The sequence below is a fragment of the Lindgomyces ingoldianus genome, assembly GCF_010093535.1.
Source record: "Lindgomyces ingoldianus strain ATCC 200398 unplaced genomic scaffold BDR25scaffold_29, whole genome shotgun sequence".
Classification (NCBI taxonomy): Eukaryota; Fungi; Ascomycota; class Dothideomycetes; order Pleosporales; family Lindgomycetaceae; genus Lindgomyces; species Lindgomyces ingoldianus.
The window spans coordinates 448,545-467,865 of record NW_022985190.1 but is presented as its reverse complement, the minus strand read 5'-3'; the positions used below and the strand labels follow the sequence as shown (position 1 = coordinate 467,865).

Sequence of the window (19,321 nt, the reverse complement as noted above, 5' to 3'; positions counted from 1 at the left end):
AGAGAAGTCTTCACGACCTAACTTCTGTTTAGGAGAGATTTGCTCTGAAAAATAAGAGACGAATGGCTTGCATTTACATCTACACTAACTAGAAATAACAGGTCGTTTATAACGACCTTCAACCATCATCCAACGACACTCTAGGAGAATCACAGGATGCAGTGATGACACCCTGCAATTAGGCGTCCGGGTCATTTTGATAGCGTCCTCTGTAGTTATAAGCCGAGATCATCTCTGCGAGCTCACGTGGAATTGGCCTCCTAAAAGGTGGTCAGCGTTCCGGATATTTAGATAGACATCGAGGGAGTACCTTTGTAGTGTAGCTGTTTCCTCAATGTATCTTATTTCCTCTTGGAGGTCCCCTTCACGTCGTCTCAGGGTGGCGTTGGCTCGCTGGACTTGTGATCTCAAAGACCGCTCATTAACCTCGGCTTGTTGCAGTTGCTGCAGTAACTTCTGGCCTACCAATTGTTTAAAGTTAGCCTCTATATGCTTTGGCCCGGTGAGATGTCCTTAGAACTATAGCGATGCAAACATTGCATGCACAAAGGCGGGTACCAGCCAGTAGTTATGTCTAATGTATGCAATTGGATTGCATAGCTGTTGCAGGACTTACGGATGCGGGCCCTGGCTTGGGATTGGCCAACCCTCTCTTCTGCTTCGAGATTGCGGCGGGCAGTCGTAACCTGATTATGAGCGGTCTGGTGTTGTGCGAAGACGTTCTGATATCCAGCCGAAGCCTGACGGTACTGATCCTGGAGCCTCTGTAGTCTTCGCGCGAGTTCGGTACTGCTAGGCATATCGATGATACTAGAGAAACAAGAAAAACGATGCTGATCTATAACTTAATATGGGAATGGAGTTGAAGGTGATTTGAACTTGTTGCTAGTAGTCGCAGTTCAATGGCAACTTATATAGTTCCAGACTCTGGCTTCAACACGGACGCAGCAGCGCCTTGTTACGGCGCTTAGTTTGACGAGACTGGAGACTTTGCATAGCGGCTATCGTAACCCTTAGCGCTGAAGTAAGTAAGAAAATGCTCTCTTAACATCCAGCCGTTTCGCTCGTCCCAGTGTGAACCCATACCTAGGCATTGCCCTACTGACAAGGAGACGAAACAGATCCTGAACAGGCGCAAACGCGGCGGCTAACGAATCATGAGTGGAGAGCCGGGAATCCAAGATGTGCCTCTTTCAAATAATGATTGCACGTACTGCCTTGCCACAGCTTTGAGTACTTGGACTGGAAACTACTCCGAAGGCGGCCAAGGGCGCCTTGGGAAATGCAGCACACCATATAGAATCCTTCGGAAGGGGGTCATTGACCACCGTACTTGCGACCGCCGTACCAAGGCTTGCGTGGAGGAGAATACGGCTTGTTGGTACTTGCCGGTGGTCACAGCCGACTTAGTGACGATAGTTGAAAGTTAGGACGTGTGTCCGCTCCGAAGAGACGATGCACGCCTGACCAACAGAACCTGCATTTCCATAAAAATAAATGATTGGCCAACTATCGGGGTCTTCGAAAAGTCTGGTGGCGATACTATCCCCGTTTCATCTCTGCCCAGGAAGGCTCTCAAACGTCATGTTGGCGCTTAGGCGTGTGCCGGCGCTTGGGCGCGTGCCGGCCACTCCTGTTGACTGCTAAGCTTACTGGCCAATAGCGCTGGCAGGGATATGGAAAATACGGGGCAATATGATATTGGAGATTGCCGATATATCGGCGATATGAATCTCCGATATCTGGGTCAAATCTACCTGACTACCTCAGCCATCATTGCTTTGATTATTTCGTTAATAGCAATGCCATCTTCCCGCATCACCATCGGTTTTTGAACATTTCACGCTATTTTACAATCTATTCCTCATGTTGCTAATTCACGTACCCTTAAAACGCCACAGAAGATTTCGCTCAAGGCCTTTGTCAAACAGGGTGTTAAGAACGTAGCTGGGGAAAGGAAGAAAATATCGTCAATGGCAAACAAGACTTAAAAGAACTTCAGTAAAAGACAGTGAAAAACTATACATGAACATTAGCGCTATGGGCTCAGTAAGTCTACTATAACATCTCTAAGCCAGCGCACCTCACTAACATGAATTTTTAATACCAGATATAAGAAATTAAATCTGGAAGCTAGTCCAAATGATACTGTGACATCCAAAGATTTTGTGATGACCATTGCACTTGGAATCAAAGGGAGCTATAGTGACAAAAAGCCAGGCTTGTAAACTATGGTCCAGTATTACAAAGACTTCACTGCTGGCTGAAGGCGAGCTAGAATAGAGGATAAACAGGAAAAGGAGGAGAAGAATGAAGAGAAGGAGACAAAAGGGCTGGTGGAGATAATAAGCCCAAATGTGATGCTGCCCACCTTAAATGTAAGTCTCCCGCAGCCAACTAAGCATCTTATAGCATTAGTACTAATTGGACAGTTCATCAAGTACGAGCTGTACAATATCCTTAAGCTACCCTACAGAAAGAAACTGCAGTAATATAGCTCACAAATTCATCTTCTTCACCTAGGAATGTAGTAGTGGAAGAATAATTAGTTTGTACTTCTAAAGCAATAGCATAGAGTTAAGATATAGGCTCTTACTATAGCCTACATTTTTAATACCTTAAAGATTAGCAAATACATAGAATCTACATACCCCCTTAGTTCTAGTAGAGGCTTATGTTTTTAGGTAAGTCTGTCTTAAAGTAGCCTTGCATAAACTAATAGCATTAGGTTAGGATATAATCTTTGCAGTCTTTTATAACAAGTGTAGCAATACAGAGTTTGCTATACAACTCTAGTAAGATGTAATTTATATACCATTTACTCTAGACAAAGAGGTAAAATAAATTATTTTTATATATGTACCTAATGCTAGTTATAGAATAGACTAGGGAATGCATTGCATAAAAGTGTTAAGACTTAGCTACTGTTTTATAATCTAATGCTTATAATAGTTGCTATATGCGTTGCAAGGAATGTATTTAAAGATTACAGGTTAATAAACAAAGTTCTAGCACTAGAACCTTTAGAAGATAAGCAAATAATTTAACCCTACTAGAACCTAAGCATCTAGGGCCTGCCCTTCTTTAAGGGAAGTGATAGAAAGATATAGACTGCAAGCACATTTAGTTAATATTTTTAAGAATAGGGTTTCTATACCAGCTACATAAAAACCTCAACAATGCATGATTTTAGAGTAGAGGATCTAATCCTTACTAGTATGTATATTATTTTATAGTACTATATAATCTCAACTTATGCTGTACAGATAGAAATTAATTGCAAGACGCAAGAATAAAACAGGGTGGACAGAAGGATCTGGCAGTGTTTTATCACTATGCAGCCAACAATGCTGGAGTAGATGGGTTAAGCAATCTTTTTCCATGATTAGAAGCATTGTATGGACATTGCAGACCATTCCCATTCTTTGCTTATCACTTAAAACCTAGAACTGTGGCAATGATTGCCGGCAGAAAAGTGGCATAAGCTTGAGCAAAGCCCCAAGTTCAAGAGCATTGAAACAAGACTTGAGGATCCCTCCGACGCACTATCAAAGAATAAACGGAAGGATCCGCGGGCTCAGAAACGAAAGGTGATTTCGGAAATGCTTCATGAGTATCAGGAAGAACAACCTACTCGATCCGTGAGCAAAGTCAATGTGTAAGCAGCTCAGGACTATGTCACATGACTGTCGGCGGTCATGCTCCGACCTACATATAGACCTTGCCTCCCTGGGACAAGGCATCAAGCGAACATCAATCAATTGCTCTTTGCAACCTGCTTTTTACACCTCCACAACTACTCGCCAACTGCTTACACAATGCCTATACGAAAGAATGTACTAGTCATCACAGAACCATATCCCAACAAGCATATAAACTCATGCCAGTGCGAGACTGTCTGGCATCTAGCATGCTTATCGAGGCCGCTACGTGTAGCGATGTAGGCAAGGCTGTCCTCCAAGATCTAATTGAGCTCTATTTGCAAGAAGAGGTGTCGCCTTAGGTGGCTTGAATATGATGAGGGGAAAATGTGATGTATTGAAGTATGTATATGTATGTAGGTGTACAGGTGTGTGTGTGTGTGATGATGATGATGATGATGTCTTTATTACGCCCGGCTCTAGCCTAGAGGGCACTAGTGCGTTATTACCTAAGCGCTTCCTTGGTGATGGCTTAACTCCTTGTAGCCCTTACATGCCTCCTGCTCTGCTATCTAGCGTAGTTGTTACATATCCCTCTAATTATAATTTATAGTAAGCGTTCTTAAAGTCTCTTTTTTAAGTGTTTAAAGTCTTTTTATTAGCAAGTAAAGTAGAGCCTACTATTATGTAGAGTGTTACGACCCACGATTGGACCGTAAGTAACTAATTAGCAGTGCCCCACAGTTTAAACAATTAAGGATGGAAGATTCTTAACCCTGTCCTAAATTAATTATGTAATCAGATAGAAGAAAAATAGCTTTAGCTATTAGACAGATGTATAGAGGAATACATTGTCTAATAGAGAGGCTACAACCACTTGCTGTGCGCGCAGAGCATGCATTGCATGTAAACCTTTGTATATAGTTTTAATCATAACTATAGTTAGAAAGCTGTAATTACTGTTTAGTCTTTACATACATAATAGACTAAAAGGCATAAACACCTTTCTAATAAGAGTTGTGCTGCCTTGTATATCTTTTAAACGCATATACTTTTTATTCTATTCTATAGTAGATTAGTTTACTAGCTACCTATACAGCTTTCTAGGCTAAACTATAACCTGCTTTCTTCTCTCTTACTACACCTACACTCTGCCTAACAGACTATACACCTAATTAAGCTAAGTTCTTCCTTACTTCTGTTAAAATAAAAAGGCTGTAGCGCTCCTATAAAATACTATTTTAATAAAGTAAGGATTATAATAGTAATTACCTTCTCTTTATAAAGTATAGTTACTCTAACTTTAGACATTAGCATAACAGGCGCCTCTTCTGCTAGCATTAGCTAGATCCTTTTAGCAACAGAAGAAGTATAGAACTAATAAATATTATATCTCTACTAAAAGTTAGACTAACTCTAATAATAAGCCTAATAAGAATTCTACTATGTTTAATAACTAGAAGCTCTTTAGCTAAAAGTAGCTAACTTTTAAAACTAAGTAAATAAAAAAACTAGTGTAAACTTTAAGAAAACTCTACACTTAGCCTTTTTTAAAGCATTTAATAGTATAGCTAAAGATCTAAAACTATTCTTTACTTAATACTACCTCTATATATAATATAATAAGAGTGCATTTAAAACTAATAAAAAAATATTTTTTTAAATAAGCCTACACTTTAAAAAATCTCTTACTATATAGTTCTAACCTTATGCAGATAACTAGATAAACTATAAAGTAAATAAAAAACTTCTGCTACTAAAGATATAAAAAATCTTTAAAGACATTAACTTCTTTAAATAAGCTCTAAATATAATATATAAGCTAGTTAACTAAAAGAAAAAAGTAGTTAATAAGATAAACTTTTTTTAACAAGGAAAAAGTATAGTCTAGAATTACACTACCTACTTTAAGAAGTAACTAGCTATTTATAAATAAATAAATTAAAAAGCTATAAAATAAATGTTTTATAATAAGCTTTTAGACATAATTAAGAATCAATTTACTTATATAAAAAAGCTTAAGTGCTTTAAGGATTATATTACTAAAGCACTTACTTATAACAAAAGATATGCTAATGTAAAAAACAGGGTATACACTTCGCAATCAAGAGGTGTATTGACCAACAAGGGCGTGACTGTGACATAGGAGTACGATTGATACCCGCCCAATTCCTAAGGCGATCCTCTGCTATCTAAAGAGGGCTTCTACAACTGGCTATATACTTCTCCAGAGAGCCAGGCACGGCAGCGCTGGTAGGGACAGATCTAGTATGCCGTAGGTCCAGTTCAAAGAATTACCTGTCTAGGATGCCCGGCTTTTTAGGCGAGGTAGGCATTGTCTGGGAAGTGCGGGGTTAACAGCACAGTTCAGGAGTCGTCCGGGACTGCCTAGTGCAGTCTAGGCCAGTCTACGACAGCCTAGGAAACACCTGGATAGCCGGTCGTTACAGCTAAGTGCTATAAAAAGAAAAGAATAGGTACAGTAACTTTAAAGCCTAACTAGTTTTTTTAAAAAAAAAGCTTTAAGTTTAATAGTAAACTTATAAACTTTAGCTACACTAAATATACACATAGCTTACTTAAGAAAAAAAGTAGTTTCTCTAAAAGCATAAAGCTACCTTTAAATAAAAAATAAAAAAGATAGCTTAAAAAAAAGTATGCTTTAACTATAAAAAAGTAAGCTACTTTTATTAGAAATGCCTAGACTCTAGAAAGCTAAAGAATAAAAATATAAAGTTAGCTATAAAGGCTATATATGCTAACGAAGGCCTAATAACAGAGGAGCTTTATAATAAGCTAAATAAAAAGCTTTACTAGAAGTGTAAAGCTAACTATAAATCCTCTAGCTATCTAGTAGACTACTAGGAGGTAAAAGTCTAAAAGAGAGACAGTATCTTTAGAGCTATTAAACAGGCTGTAGTTCTTAAAAGAATAAAAAGCTACTTATAAGTAACTAATTACATTAAAAATATAAAAAATAGTAAAAAATAGTACTTTATTTAATAAAACAGAACAGGCATCTTAGCTAGAGAACTTAAATAATAATTTAAAAAAGAGGACTATTAGAAATATAGAGAACCTTATAATCACAACCTTTATAAAATAGAACTTTATAAAGTAGCCCTAAACAACAACTATAGCACTTATAAAGTTATAAGAAAAATTGCTATAATTTATTATAAAATACTAAATAAAAAAAAGCAATATAAGTTTTTTAAAAAAATATTAGTAAAAGAAAAGGTACTAAACTAAAGCATTACTTTCTTCTAAATCTCTACTTTATTAGAAGAGAGAGTAAACACCCTGCTACTAATAATAGCAGTAATAAGAAAAGAGCTTAAGAAGCAACAGAATTATAAATACTATATTTTATATAGTAGCAGATAACTGTAAGGCCGAGATGGTGCTTACGTGCGACGGGTATATATACTATTCTATACGCAATAATTAACTGTTAGTTAATTATTTGCACCTTTTTAGTTGTATTAGCGTAGTGGTACAGAGCTCTGCCCTTACATAATAATTAACTAACAGCGGGGTACAGTTAGTGTTTAACCCCCACCTTAGTCAGCTTTAAGCTAGTTTTTAGACTGAAACGTAAGGCAGCCTCTTCTAGCGCCACGTTGTTGCTGCTGGAAGGTCTAGTGTATATGGCTTAGCTGGCGTGGGCCACTAAGCGTTGTTATTTATCCCGCGCCTCTAGGCCGCAGGTGGTCAGCCTCTGGCCGGTAACTAAGACATGCGCATAGGCGCCTCTGAGCTGCGGGTAGGTTATGTGACGCCTGGGACATGCGTCTGCTAAGAAGGGGGATAATGTAAGGCCAGGATGGCGCTTACGTGTAAGGCTGAGATGGTGCTTACGTGCGACGGGTATATATACTATTCTGTACGCAATAATTAACTGTTGGTTAATTATTCGCACCTTTTTAGTTGTATTAGCGTAGTGGTACAGAGCTCCGTCCTTACAATAACACTATAATTTCTAATGCTAATATAAGAATTACCCCTTTTAAATTATTTACATAAAGTAATACCTATAATAGACTTAGGTACAGCCTATACCTATCTGCACTAACCTAGAATAATGCCTATACACCTAGTACTTATGCACTAATAAGTACTGCATCTAGCATTAGCTAATAAAGCATAGAGCTAGGTAGTAGCTAATTAGATTACAGGAGGCAGACAGATTTATAGACACTATAGTAGCACAAGCTATAGCATGTAAAATGCTAAACTGCTAACATTACAGCATAGGCCTTATCTACAAAAGAAAACTATAAGTTAAATGTAAAGAAAAAACTAAATACACCTTTTACTATTTTTAGTAAAAGGCTACTTAGTAAAATAACTAAGACCTCTACTATTACTAAGTAGAAAGCATTAATTACATAGTTAATAAGTGTATAGTAAAAGAACACTAAAAATTTAAGATATAAGCTAATAGCGCCTAAAAGCAGATCTATAACATTCTAGCTATATAAAAATACAACCTAAGCCTTAATTATAATAAAATCTACTATAACATAAGAACTATAGTAGCTGTACAACAGAAGCTTAAGAAAAGCCTAACTATAAAATTTATAGTTAGATATAGAACTTTAACCTAGAAAGGTTTTATGCTAATAGACAGTAGTTGCACATTTACTATAATTAATTTAACATAAGTTAAAAAACATATTATACTATTTAAAGCTAAAAATAAACTTTTTTTTAGTATTTTTTACTAACACCTTTTTAATTAAGTATAGTAGAGGAAAGATCTAACTTAAAATAGTAGAACTAGACTTAGACACTAAGGCTATAAGTAACTAAACATTACTAAACATACTACTACTTAGAGGAAGATACTAAGTTATACTAGGCTATAACTAGCTATAACGTACTTCACAGGCAAGTTGCTTACACACCTAAGTTGCTTACTTTTGCTAAGACCCTACTAAACTACTCTTTCTACACTAATGCATTCCCTACAACACTACTTAAATGCACTAAAAGAATGTTAGATACAGCTTACACTCTAAGCTTTTAAACAAGACATAAAACTCTTAAAGAAATGTGCTGTAGCTATATGTAAGGTTTTATAAAAAATAATAAATAACTATAGCGCTAAATAACTTTTATAAGCTAATTCTACAGCTAAATTATAAAGGCTAGGTAATAAAAAAAAGCAGGTAATTATTAAGACTATACTTAAGCTATATGTGTAAGGAATTTCCCCTTAAATAGCATTTATAGCTAATATAGCTAATTCTTTGCATGCTAAGTGTAATCTAGGCTATGTTTACATAAACTAGTCTAGTACATTTATAAAGTGTTATTTAAAGCTTAAAGTAAAGTTTTAAGCATAAGTATAGTTAAAAGATATTTAGCTAATTATAAACCTTATCTTACTAAAGTTATACATGTTATTATTCTAGATGCTATACTTAGCTTTAATATTCTCTATAAGGCTAAACTTACTTTAAATTACTCTAGAACTTTTATAAAGAGCTTTTTTATAGTTATACTTACGCTTAAATGTTACTTTAAGCTCTAAATAACACTTTATAAACATACTAGGCTAGTTTATGTAAACATAGCCTAGATTACACTTAGCGCGTAAAAAATTAGCTATATTAGCTATAAATGCTATCTAAGAGGAAATTCCTTGTGTATATAGCTTAAGTATAGTCTTAATAATTACCTGCTTTTTTTTATTACCTAGCCTTTATAATTTAGCTGTAGAATTAGCTTATAAAAGTTATTTAGCGCTATAGTTATTTATTATTTTTTATAAGACCTTATATATAGCTATAGCATATTTCTTTAAAAGTTTTATGTTTTATTTAAAAGCTTAGAGTGTAAGCTGTATTTAACATTCTTTTAGCGCGTCTAAGTAGTGTTGTGGGGAATGCATTAGTGTAGAAAGAGTAGTTTAGTAGGGTCTTAGTGTTACAGTATCCTCCCTAGATCCCAGACATAACTGTATTAGACGCGTACTAGAGTATTATTAGTGCACGTCTAACACAAACACAACACAACATAGACATAAACTTAATGTCACGGTATCCTCCCCAGATCCCAGACATAACTGTATTAGACGCGTACTAGAGTATTATTAGTGCACGTCTGACACAAACACAACACGACACAGACATAAACTTAAGCACAAACCGCCTTAACACTAACTAAACCTAGAACAGGCTTAATTTATACCTAAAGCGCTTAGACTTCTAAGCTAAGTATTTAATTACTAATTTCCTCCTAAACCTTCCTGTTCCTCACACAACGTCTTGTACCTACCATGATACCTTACATAGTAATTGAACTAGACCTCTGTGAAGCTCTATAACCTTACTCGTGCACAATCGTGACACTTAGCAAAAGTAAGCAACTTAGGTGTGTAAGCAACTTGCCTGTGAAGTACGTTATAGACATAACTTTAAGATTAACTAGAAAATAATAATAATACAACTTAAATTTAAACACACACACATAACATAGTTAGTATGCTATAATAATAGATGCTAAGCACATCTATAGGTAAAATAAGAGTTAAGTTATTTTCTAAAAAAGAAGAAACTTTAAAAATTCCCCTATTAAGAGCTAAAAGCGCGCGTAGTTTATATAATAAAAAAAGAACTAAAGAAAGCTCTCTTAAAAAAATTTAAACATAATAAAAACATTAAGTAGGTTAGAATCTACTGCATTATAGAGAAACCTAAAAAAGGACTACTAAAAAAGTATTAAAACTATAAAAATATGTTTATAACTCTAGATAATTTAGAAAAACTTCCTTTTTATTAGCTCTAGGACTATGTAATAAATCTTAAGCTAAACTCTTAGCTAAAAACACATAAACTCTGCCCTCTAATAAAGGCACAGAAGAAAGCACTACAGGAGTATGTAGACTAAATGCTAGTAAGAGGCTATATTAGGAAAAGCAACAGCTCTATAGCATTAGCAGTAGTCTTTATAAAAAAAAGAACAGTAAAGTTAAAGTCTACTAAGACTATTAAACTTTTAATAAAAACACTATAAAAATTAGTTTCCTTTTTTTATTATTTAAAACATTATAAATTAGCTAAAAAAAACTACTTACTTTACTAAGTTTAATATTTAAGACAGATTTAATAAAATAAAAATAAAAAAAGTATAAATAAATAATAGCTTTTAGAACTTTATTAGCACTTTATAAACTTCTAGTTATACTGTTTAGCCTAATAAATGCTTTAGCTACTTTTTAAAAAGTAATTAATACTGCCTTTAACCTATACCTAGACATTTTTATGCTAGTTTACCTTAATAACATTCTTATCTATATAAAAGAAGATAAGCTAGACTACATAGTAAAAGTATAACTAGTACTAGATAAACTTTAAAAGTATAGACTCTACCTATAGCTAAAGAAATGTAAATTTAATGTCTAAGAAACTAAGTATCTAGGTTTTATTATTAATAAAGAAAAAATTAAAATAGCCCTTACTAAAGTAAATAAAGTCTTTAAATAGCCTACTCTAAAAATAGTTATAAAAATTAAGAGATTCTTAGGTCTTAGAAGATATGTATAAAGAATAATTAAAGACTATTTTAAAATTACCCTATCTTTTATAAACACTATGTTAAAAAAAATTATTCTAAAAGTTTTTATAAATAATAGAAATAAAGAACGCCCTCTAAGAGCTAAAGCAGGCTGTAATAAAATACCTAGTACTTAGAATGTACAATCCTACATTAGAAACTAGGGTACATACTAACGCCTTTTTAAAAGCTAAAGAAGCAGTGCTCTTCTAAAAACAGAAAAATAGTTAATAGCACCCTATAGCATACTACTTAGCAAAATTTGCACTATTAGAGCAGAACTATACTATTCTAGACAAAGAACTAAAAGCAATAGTTAATGTATGTAGAAACTAAAAAGTAGAACTTTAAAGCTTAGCCTAATAATTTATAATTTTTACTAATTATGTAAATCTAGTTACTTTCTTTATAACTAAGAAACTTTTACTAATGCATGTGCACTAGGTAGTAGAACTAGCTTAGTTTAACTTTGTTATTAAATATATAGCAGAAAGCAGTAACTAATAGGCTAATGCTCTTAGCTAACACACTAACTATTTTAACTAAAGTAAGAAAACATTAGAAGAATTTATAATATTTAAAAAAACTCTTAAAAGACTAGTTTATAAAAAACTAAGATAAAAAAGTTACTATGCTCTCTTATAATTATTAAATAAAGATAAAAGAACTTAATAAAGAAATATTATAAAGCCTTTATGTTTAGACATTTAGAAATTAGATTACTATAAAAAAAATTAAAAAAGTAATACTATAAAAAGTGCTCTAGCTAAAGCACCTGTGCACTAAGGTCTTATAAGAATGTAATATGTGTAACAAGAATAACCTATAATAACATAAGCTTTATAAACTACTTTAACTAATTACAGCGCTAAGTTAACTATAGAGCATAATAACTATAGACTTTATTACTAGACTACCTCTATTACGCAAACTAGGCACTAAAAGGTTATGTAATATAATTACTCTAGCTATAGATAAAACTATAAAGTTTATTTACTTATAGGCTATAAAAAAACATTATAGCTAAAAAATTTATGTATAAATTTAAAAAATATATATAGTTAATTTATAGCTACTTAAAAACTATTATATTTAATTAAGACAAACTGTTTATAAGCAAATACTAGACAGCTGTAATACAGCATTGTAGAATTAACTATTAGCTCTCTACTGCCTATCACCTGCAGACAGACAGACAAACAGAACAGGTAAACGCAGAAGTAGAAAAGTATCTACATAAATATATAATGTATAGACAAGATAATTAGGCAGAATAGCTGCCTATAGCCTAACTTACTATAAACACTAACGTACCTAACAGGTTAGCCAGCCACTTTTGCTAAGCCCCTACTAAAACCACTATATTCTCTTGCAAAACAGCCTACTTTAGCCCTATATAAAGTAATATAACATAAGATATTATTTAGAGTCTAATTTTGCTACTTGCTTATATGTACGCAAGTTATGCCTAGTCTAATTACACTACTTGCATTGCCTTTAACTTAGCTTACCTTCTTTAGCGCGCACCTGCGTCTTTAGCTTCTTCCTATTACTATATGCTTTAAACTCCTTTAGAGCAGTTAGACAAGCCCTATTCTTAACTATTAAGGTCTTTTCTACTTAAATTTACTTTTTTTTATGTAATCTATGTTACGTAGCAGCTTTATTTACTGCTTAAAGCTTTATAATCTTATAGCCTACTTTGTTATATTAATGCTTTAGATAACTATTATTTACTTTTTATTACCTTACTATATTACCTTTAGCTGTCTTTATCTCTTTAAAGCTGTAATAACTGCTTTAGTTAATATCTAGCTTATTATAAAGCTTAACTTATTAAAGTTATACCTGTCTTTATTCTAGATACTGTACTTAGCTTTTATGTTAGCTACTAGGTAAAACTAGCCCTAGATAACCTCTAGATTCTTATAAAGCGCTTTCTTATAATTATACTTATAATTAAACTTTATTATAAACTTAGGGCAGTGCTTAACCTATATACTAGGCTAGTTTAAGCTAACCTAGCCTAGATTGCGCTTTGCAGGCAAGGAATTAGCTATATTAGCTATAGCTATAAGTCTAGAGGGAAATCTGCGTGTAATAAGCTTAAGTATATACTTAATAACTACTTTCTTTTTAAGCTTAGTTAGATTCCTTAATTTAGGCTAGCATTCTGCTTATAAAGGCTGTCTAGCGCGTTAATTACTTAGTGTTGTGTAAAAGACATTATAGATAGCTACAGCATGTTATAAGAAGAGTTTTAAGTTTTATTTAAGAGCCTAAAAAGCAAGCTGTATCTAACGTTCTTTAAAAGATTTAATCTAGTGTTGTTGTTAAGGCATTATGTAGATAGGTAGAGTTTAGTAGGGGCTTGGCAAAAGTGGCTGGCCAACCTGTGTGGCTGGCCAACCTGTTAGGTACGTTATAGAATTATCTATAACTAAGGAAACCCTATATAAGGCTAACTTTAGATATAGTTTAAAATATAAAATTAAAGCTACACCGCTAACTAATCTCTTAAAAGCTATAAATTAAATATAAAAGCTTTTTAAATTACATTAAAAAATAACTAGAAAAGCATAGTTAGCTTAAAACGCTATAAAAAAAGTAGTAAATAAGAAATAATAACTAGCACTAGAAATACACCTAAATAACTATGTTTATCTTAACATAAAAAACCTTAAGATGCTGCAGCCCTCTTAGAAGCTTACTAAGAAACACATAAGACTCTACTATATTATCTAAACTTACCTAGGGATATGTAAGCTTAAGCTACTTAAAAAGATAAAAATATACTTTTAGTTTTATGTCTTTAAACTTAAGCTTACTTCTAAAAGTATCCTACTAGCAACTACTAAATAAAAGAAAGAAAAAAAGGAATATAAAGTTAAAAATTTTTTAGACTACTAAAAAAATAAGTATTTAATTAAATAGAAAAGTTAGCTTACTAGTAAAAGCACTTAAAAACTTATTAGAAGTCTATTAAACACTTCTCTAGTCTTTTATAACTACTTAGAGTCCTTTTTAATTAAAACTACCTTAGAGAAAGCTTCTTAGACTAAAAAGCACTATTATTAGCTAAAACTACAGTAGTATTAGCTAGCTATAATGTAGAAAGCCTATAACCCTTTAACATAGGTTATAGAGAAGAAAGGCCTACAGCTTTAGCCTTAAGCGCTTTTAGTTTATCTAAAGTTAAAAAGTTTTTTTTTAAATACTTTACTTTTTAATTTACTAGTAACTTTAACTACTTTTATGCTTACTTTTAATAAGTAATAAAAAACTTAAGCTGTGTAAATAACTTTTTTACTTTACTAAAAACTTTTTTTTCTTCTACATCTTTTTCTTTTAAGCAGCTTTTAACTCCTTAGACAGACGCTTCTACTTCTGTTCTAGTTAATCTTAGGCTGTATTAGAAATAAAGGCATTATAGCAACTTCTTTTTTTAAGCACTCTACACAGTTATTTAATAATAAGGTTATTACATAGGATAAACTACTTAAATAGTATAGCCTGTAGGGACGCATTTTTAAATGTTATAAAGGATTAAAATAGGCTATAGTGCGTAGACAACACTAGGCAGCTAAAAAATGCTAATAAGGCATAGTTAAAATAGATAAGAAACAAAAGGACTTTTATAAAAAGACACGTACTAACTAAAAAAAAATTCTAACACTTAGAATAGTGTAAGCATACTAGTAAAAACACTAACTAAAAAAAGACGCTATGTGTTATAACTTATAATTAGACTATAAGTAACTAATTAGCAGTGCCCTATAGTTTAAATAATTAAAAATAAAAAATTCTTAACCCTATTTTAAATTAATTATGTAATAAGATAGAAGAGGAATAGCTTTAGCTATTAGATAGATATATAGAGGAATACATTATCTAATAAAGAGGCTACAACTGCTTGCTGTGCGCGCAGCTACGCGCACTACGCGCAGAGCATGCATTGCATGCAAACCTTTATATATAGTTTTAATTATAACTATAGTTAGAAGGCTGTAATTACTGTTTAGTCTTTACATATATAATAGACTAAAAGGCATAAACACTTTTCTAATAAGGGTTATACTGCCTTATATATCTTTTAAACGCATATACCTTCTATTTTATTCTATAGTAGATTAGTTTACTAGCTACCTATACAGCTTCCTAGGCTAAACCACAACCTGCCTCCTTCTCCCTTGCTACACCCACACTCTGCCTAACAGACTGTACACCCGATCAAGCTAAGTTCTTCCCCACTCCTGTTAAAACAAAAAGGCTGTAGCGCTCCCGTAAAATACCATTTCAACAGAGCGAGGATTGTAACATAGGGTTAGTATTAAGTGTCTTTTTTCTACTATTGTCTCTATAGTTCTAGGTTCTTATCTTCTTTCTTGCTCTAGGTAGCCTGTTGCTATTGCGTACCTAACTATTATCTTTACTGTGTTAATGTCTAGCAACTATTCTACTAAGTCTACTAGTGCCTTTTTTTTTTAGTCTTTATTTACTAAAGCATTTATATTTAAAGTGTGTCTTATTTTTAGCGTTAAAAAAGAAAGTGCTAAATAGTTTCTTTTACTTAACTATATATACACATGTTTAAGTCTACAACTTTTATTTAGTTTAAGTATGTGTTTAGCTGTATTATTTTAGTTTATAATTATGCTAGTATCTTTACTTTTTGCTAGGTTAAAGTGTTATAAAGCTTTTTAGTATATTTTTCTAGTAAAGCTATGTCTATTTTACATAAGTATCTTTTTACTTTTATTAGTAAGTCTTTTTTTTATCTTTAGTTTTTTACTATAGTCTTAGTTACTATTAACCTTACTTAGTAAAAAAGTCTAGTTAGCACACTACTATTTACTATAGCTTTTCTTACTACTTTCTTAGCCTTTTTTACTAAATTATTGCTTCCTGCTAGGCACTATATTATATATATAAAGCACTGCTTTTTTTTAGTGCTTAAGTTGTGTTATAAATTTATTTAATACTAGCTTAGCTAGACTAATTCTGCAGTTAGTGTATTGCCTATATAGCTGCTTAGCTGCTAGTAAGAATAATAACTTAGTCTACTGTCTAGCATGTTAGGAGGAAGGTTAGCGCTACTGCTATTGCTGCTAGCTCTGCTATGTAGGGGTTTTACTCTGTTCTAGGTTCTAAGGTAAAAGATAAGATAGCAGCTTAAGCAGGCGCTCTTCTCTACATGTTGTCTATTGCCCTTTCTATCCCTACTATACTAAGCTAGACAGATGCGCTTGTTGTAATTCTAATACTATTACACTAGTTAGCTAGTGTTATAGCCTTTACTTAGTCTAGTTTAATTATTACTAAAATGTAATAGTTTTATAGCTACATACTATATAAATTAATTATTTTTATTTAGTTAGTATTAAGCTTTTTTAGCTATTTTATAATTTTTTATAGTAGTAATTAAAACTATTAAAAGCCTATAATATAGAATTTTAACATAAAGTTTATTTTTAGTAGTATATAGACATTAATCTACATCTTAATAGCCCTTACTATGTAGTGTTTATGCACTGTTTATAGACTTGCTTCTGCCTCTGCTACAGCTGCAGTAACTGTCTAAAAGTAGCCTATAACAGCTTAAGCTTCTATTTTCTATATTCTATTTATTACTTTTATTAAAATTATGCTATAAGTGTGCATTTATATACTTAATGTGTAGTCTACTACTAGTGCTACTGTTAACTTAAAAAGCTGCTAGGCTGTAGTAGAGAAGACTATCTGTAACTGCCTTAGCGCTAGGGCTGCCCTTAGGCCCCTTGCTGCTGCCCTTACTATGTGCTGCTTATATCTTAGCCCTGTATTTATAATCACACTTAAGATTTTAGCTTTTATTATTAGTTTAACTAGCTATTTTTTAACACTTACTAGTTTTACACTTATTTTACTTTTATTTTTTATAAAGTGTATTAAAGTAGTCTTATTTTTTTTTAAAAGTTGCTTTACTTTTTTTTTTTTACTTTATTACTTTTTTAATAATGTTTTAAAGTTTTATTACTTAAGTGTTATAGTTATTTATAAAAGTAAATAAACTACTAAGAGCATTAATCTAGTGTTAGACTAGATTAGTGTTAAAAAAAAATTTAAAAAAAAGATCTCTATAAAAGCCCTACCTAGGGCAGCAGTTTCTCCTTAGACGTGTAGCTGTTAACTATAATAGTTGCTGTACAATTAGAGCAAAAGGCGTCTATTTATTGTACTAGGCCTAGTAGTATCCCTCTAGCACAGAGCCTCTAGGTTAGCCTGTCTTTACATACTCTATTATATGCCCCTTTTATGTTAAAGCTTACTAGACTTAGCACTTTCTTAGATCTTTATATGTTATAAATATATTTTTATAACATTAATAGTGCTTATTTTACTAAAGTAGTTTATAAAAAGTAACTTATATATTTTTATTATATATAAGATTTTTTTTACTATAATAGCTTTAAAAATCTTACTAAAAGTTAATAGTAAAAAAATAAGTCTTTATAACTTTACTACTTTATAGTTACCTTTTTTTAGCTTTTTAAGTAGAATAATTTAAGTGTTTCTTTACTATGCTAGGATAACCCTCTTTTTTAGTAATGTTTAAAATAAAAGTAGGATTCTCTCTTTTATAACTAGCTATAGCTGCCTTTATACTATAACTAAAAGCCTATTATTGCCTAGTGCCTTCCACAGCTTAGCTGTAAACAGACAGCATTCTATTTTGTTTATAGTTAGGTTAGGCATGCTAACTAGGCTACATTACTAGTATTTGCCTTTATTCTTAATAGTGTTTAGAAGTAGTAGAAAAAATAACTATAGTAACTTATTTACTATTTTTAGATTTCTTTTTATGCTTAATTTATTAGTTCTTTTTAAAGAGGGTATTTTATTAAATATTATAGCACTATTTAGCTTAAGGTATTTTATAGCTTTCTAAATATTAGCATTATTTACTAAAAAGTCCTTCTAGTAAGTTTTACGCTATTACTATATTATGTTATAAAAAATTTTTTACTACTGCCTTTACTTATTATTTTATTTTTATACTTATTTTTTTTACTTACTGTTCTGCTTTTACTTTGTTCCTCTAGTGCGTATATACCCTTTATAACTGCGGTAAGGTCTACAGTCTACTATCTTTTTGCATATAGTAAGGGCCTAGCTCTTAGAGTTAGCTTATAGACTGCCTCTATTACTGCTTCTATTAGCCTATTTATTTATTACTATACACTGCCTTTTATTTGTTTAGCTTTAAGTGTCTTTTTAACTTTTATTTATATTACTTTTTATAGTGCATTTTTAAATAATAGTCTTACTTTTACTTACTATTTTAAAGTGTTTATATTAAAAGTTATTTTAATTACTTTATAATCTAACCTATGTTCTGTCTTATAGACTTTACAGCATAGTGCTGTAGCTACTAAGTTGTCTAAAGTTAGTATTAAATTAATAGTGCTTTTACTTATTTCTTACTACTATGTTTTTATGCCTCTAGAAAGTAGGCTGTAGAGTAATTTAGTTATATATAAGGTTTTTAGCTTAGCGCTTATATACTTTTTTAAAAATATAAAATAACCTGTCTGTACGCAGCAGCAGCGTCGCGGCCTGGATACGAGCGATCGCGCACGAGCAGGATCACGTATCTATGTCACATAATGCTTGTGCGCGAACCTCTGTGCACAAACATCTAGATATCCCCCTTTTCCTCTGTACAGAGGAAAAACAAGAGTAATAGAACTAAAAACATGTTACCCTTACTTTACCTACCTTATATACTATGCACACTGTACACTACTCTTACTCTTACTACTTAAGTGCTTATACTATAAGTAGCTAGCTATTAGAGCTTATTTAACACTAATTAGTAGTTAATTTAATTAACTGTAAATTAGTAAAAGTAATAATAAAGTACTTATGCTTTATAAAGTACTTTGTTTTATTACCTATTTTTTAGAAAGAGTAACAGTAGAGTACCTACGCCTTATAAGGTACTTTGTTTAGTTACTTATCTTTTAGAATAGTAGATTAATTCTTTACATTATACAGCAAGCTCTGCTACTGTACAAAGTAAGAAGAAGATAGTGTAAGACGCACACTAAAGCTACTAAAGCTGTACAACCTAGTAG

At 32.1% G+C, this 19,321-nt stretch overlaps 2 protein-coding genes across 2 annotated transcripts; one reads left to right on the top strand and one right to left on the bottom strand.

Annotated features, from left to right (window-relative positions):
* Nucleotides 1-52: 52 nt before the first annotated feature.
* Nucleotides 53-873, bottom strand: BDR25DRAFT_305533 (uncharacterized protein). The gene is made up of 3 exons (XM_033690428.1): nucleotides 617-873; nucleotides 311-461; nucleotides 53-260 (listed from the first exon to the last, which is right to left on the bottom strand). Exons 1-3 carry the CDS (start codon nucleotides 798-800, stop codon nucleotides 179-181), a joined length of 417 nt encoding a protein of 138 aa, XP_033544326.1. The 5' UTR covers nucleotides 801-873; the 3' UTR covers nucleotides 53-178.
* Nucleotides 874-2,040: 1,167 nt separating this feature from the next.
* On the top strand, nucleotides 2,041-6,063 carry BDR25DRAFT_358596 (uncharacterized protein; the record flags this gene model as incomplete). The annotated part of the gene is made up of 11 exons (XM_033695979.1): nucleotides 2,041-2,049; nucleotides 2,118-2,224; nucleotides 2,270-2,357; nucleotides 3,324-3,355; nucleotides 3,412-3,451; nucleotides 3,477-3,656; nucleotides 3,719-3,991; nucleotides 4,023-4,030; nucleotides 5,788-5,916; nucleotides 5,948-5,987; nucleotides 6,034-6,063. The coding sequence occupies 11 exons, from the start codon at nucleotides 2,041-2,043 to the stop codon at nucleotides 6,061-6,063; spliced, it is 936 nt and encodes a 311-aa protein (XP_033544325.1).
* Nucleotides 6,064-19,321: the final 13,258 nt, after the last annotated feature.

Bases quoted from the DNA above. Each gene is read 5' to 3' on its own strand.
- BDR25DRAFT_305533 (XM_033690428.1), bottom strand. From the start codon at position 800: ATGCCTAGCAGTACCGAACTCGCGCGAAGACTACAGAGGCTCCAGGAT. The intron at 462-616 runs GTAAGTCCTGCA...AACAATTGGTAG, and splicing joins CCAAGCCAGGGCCCGCATCC to GCCAGAAGTTACTGCAGCAA. The intron at 261-310 runs GTACTCCCTCGA...ACCACCTTTTAG, and splicing joins GAAACAGCTACACTACAAAG to GAGGCCAATTCCACGTGAGC.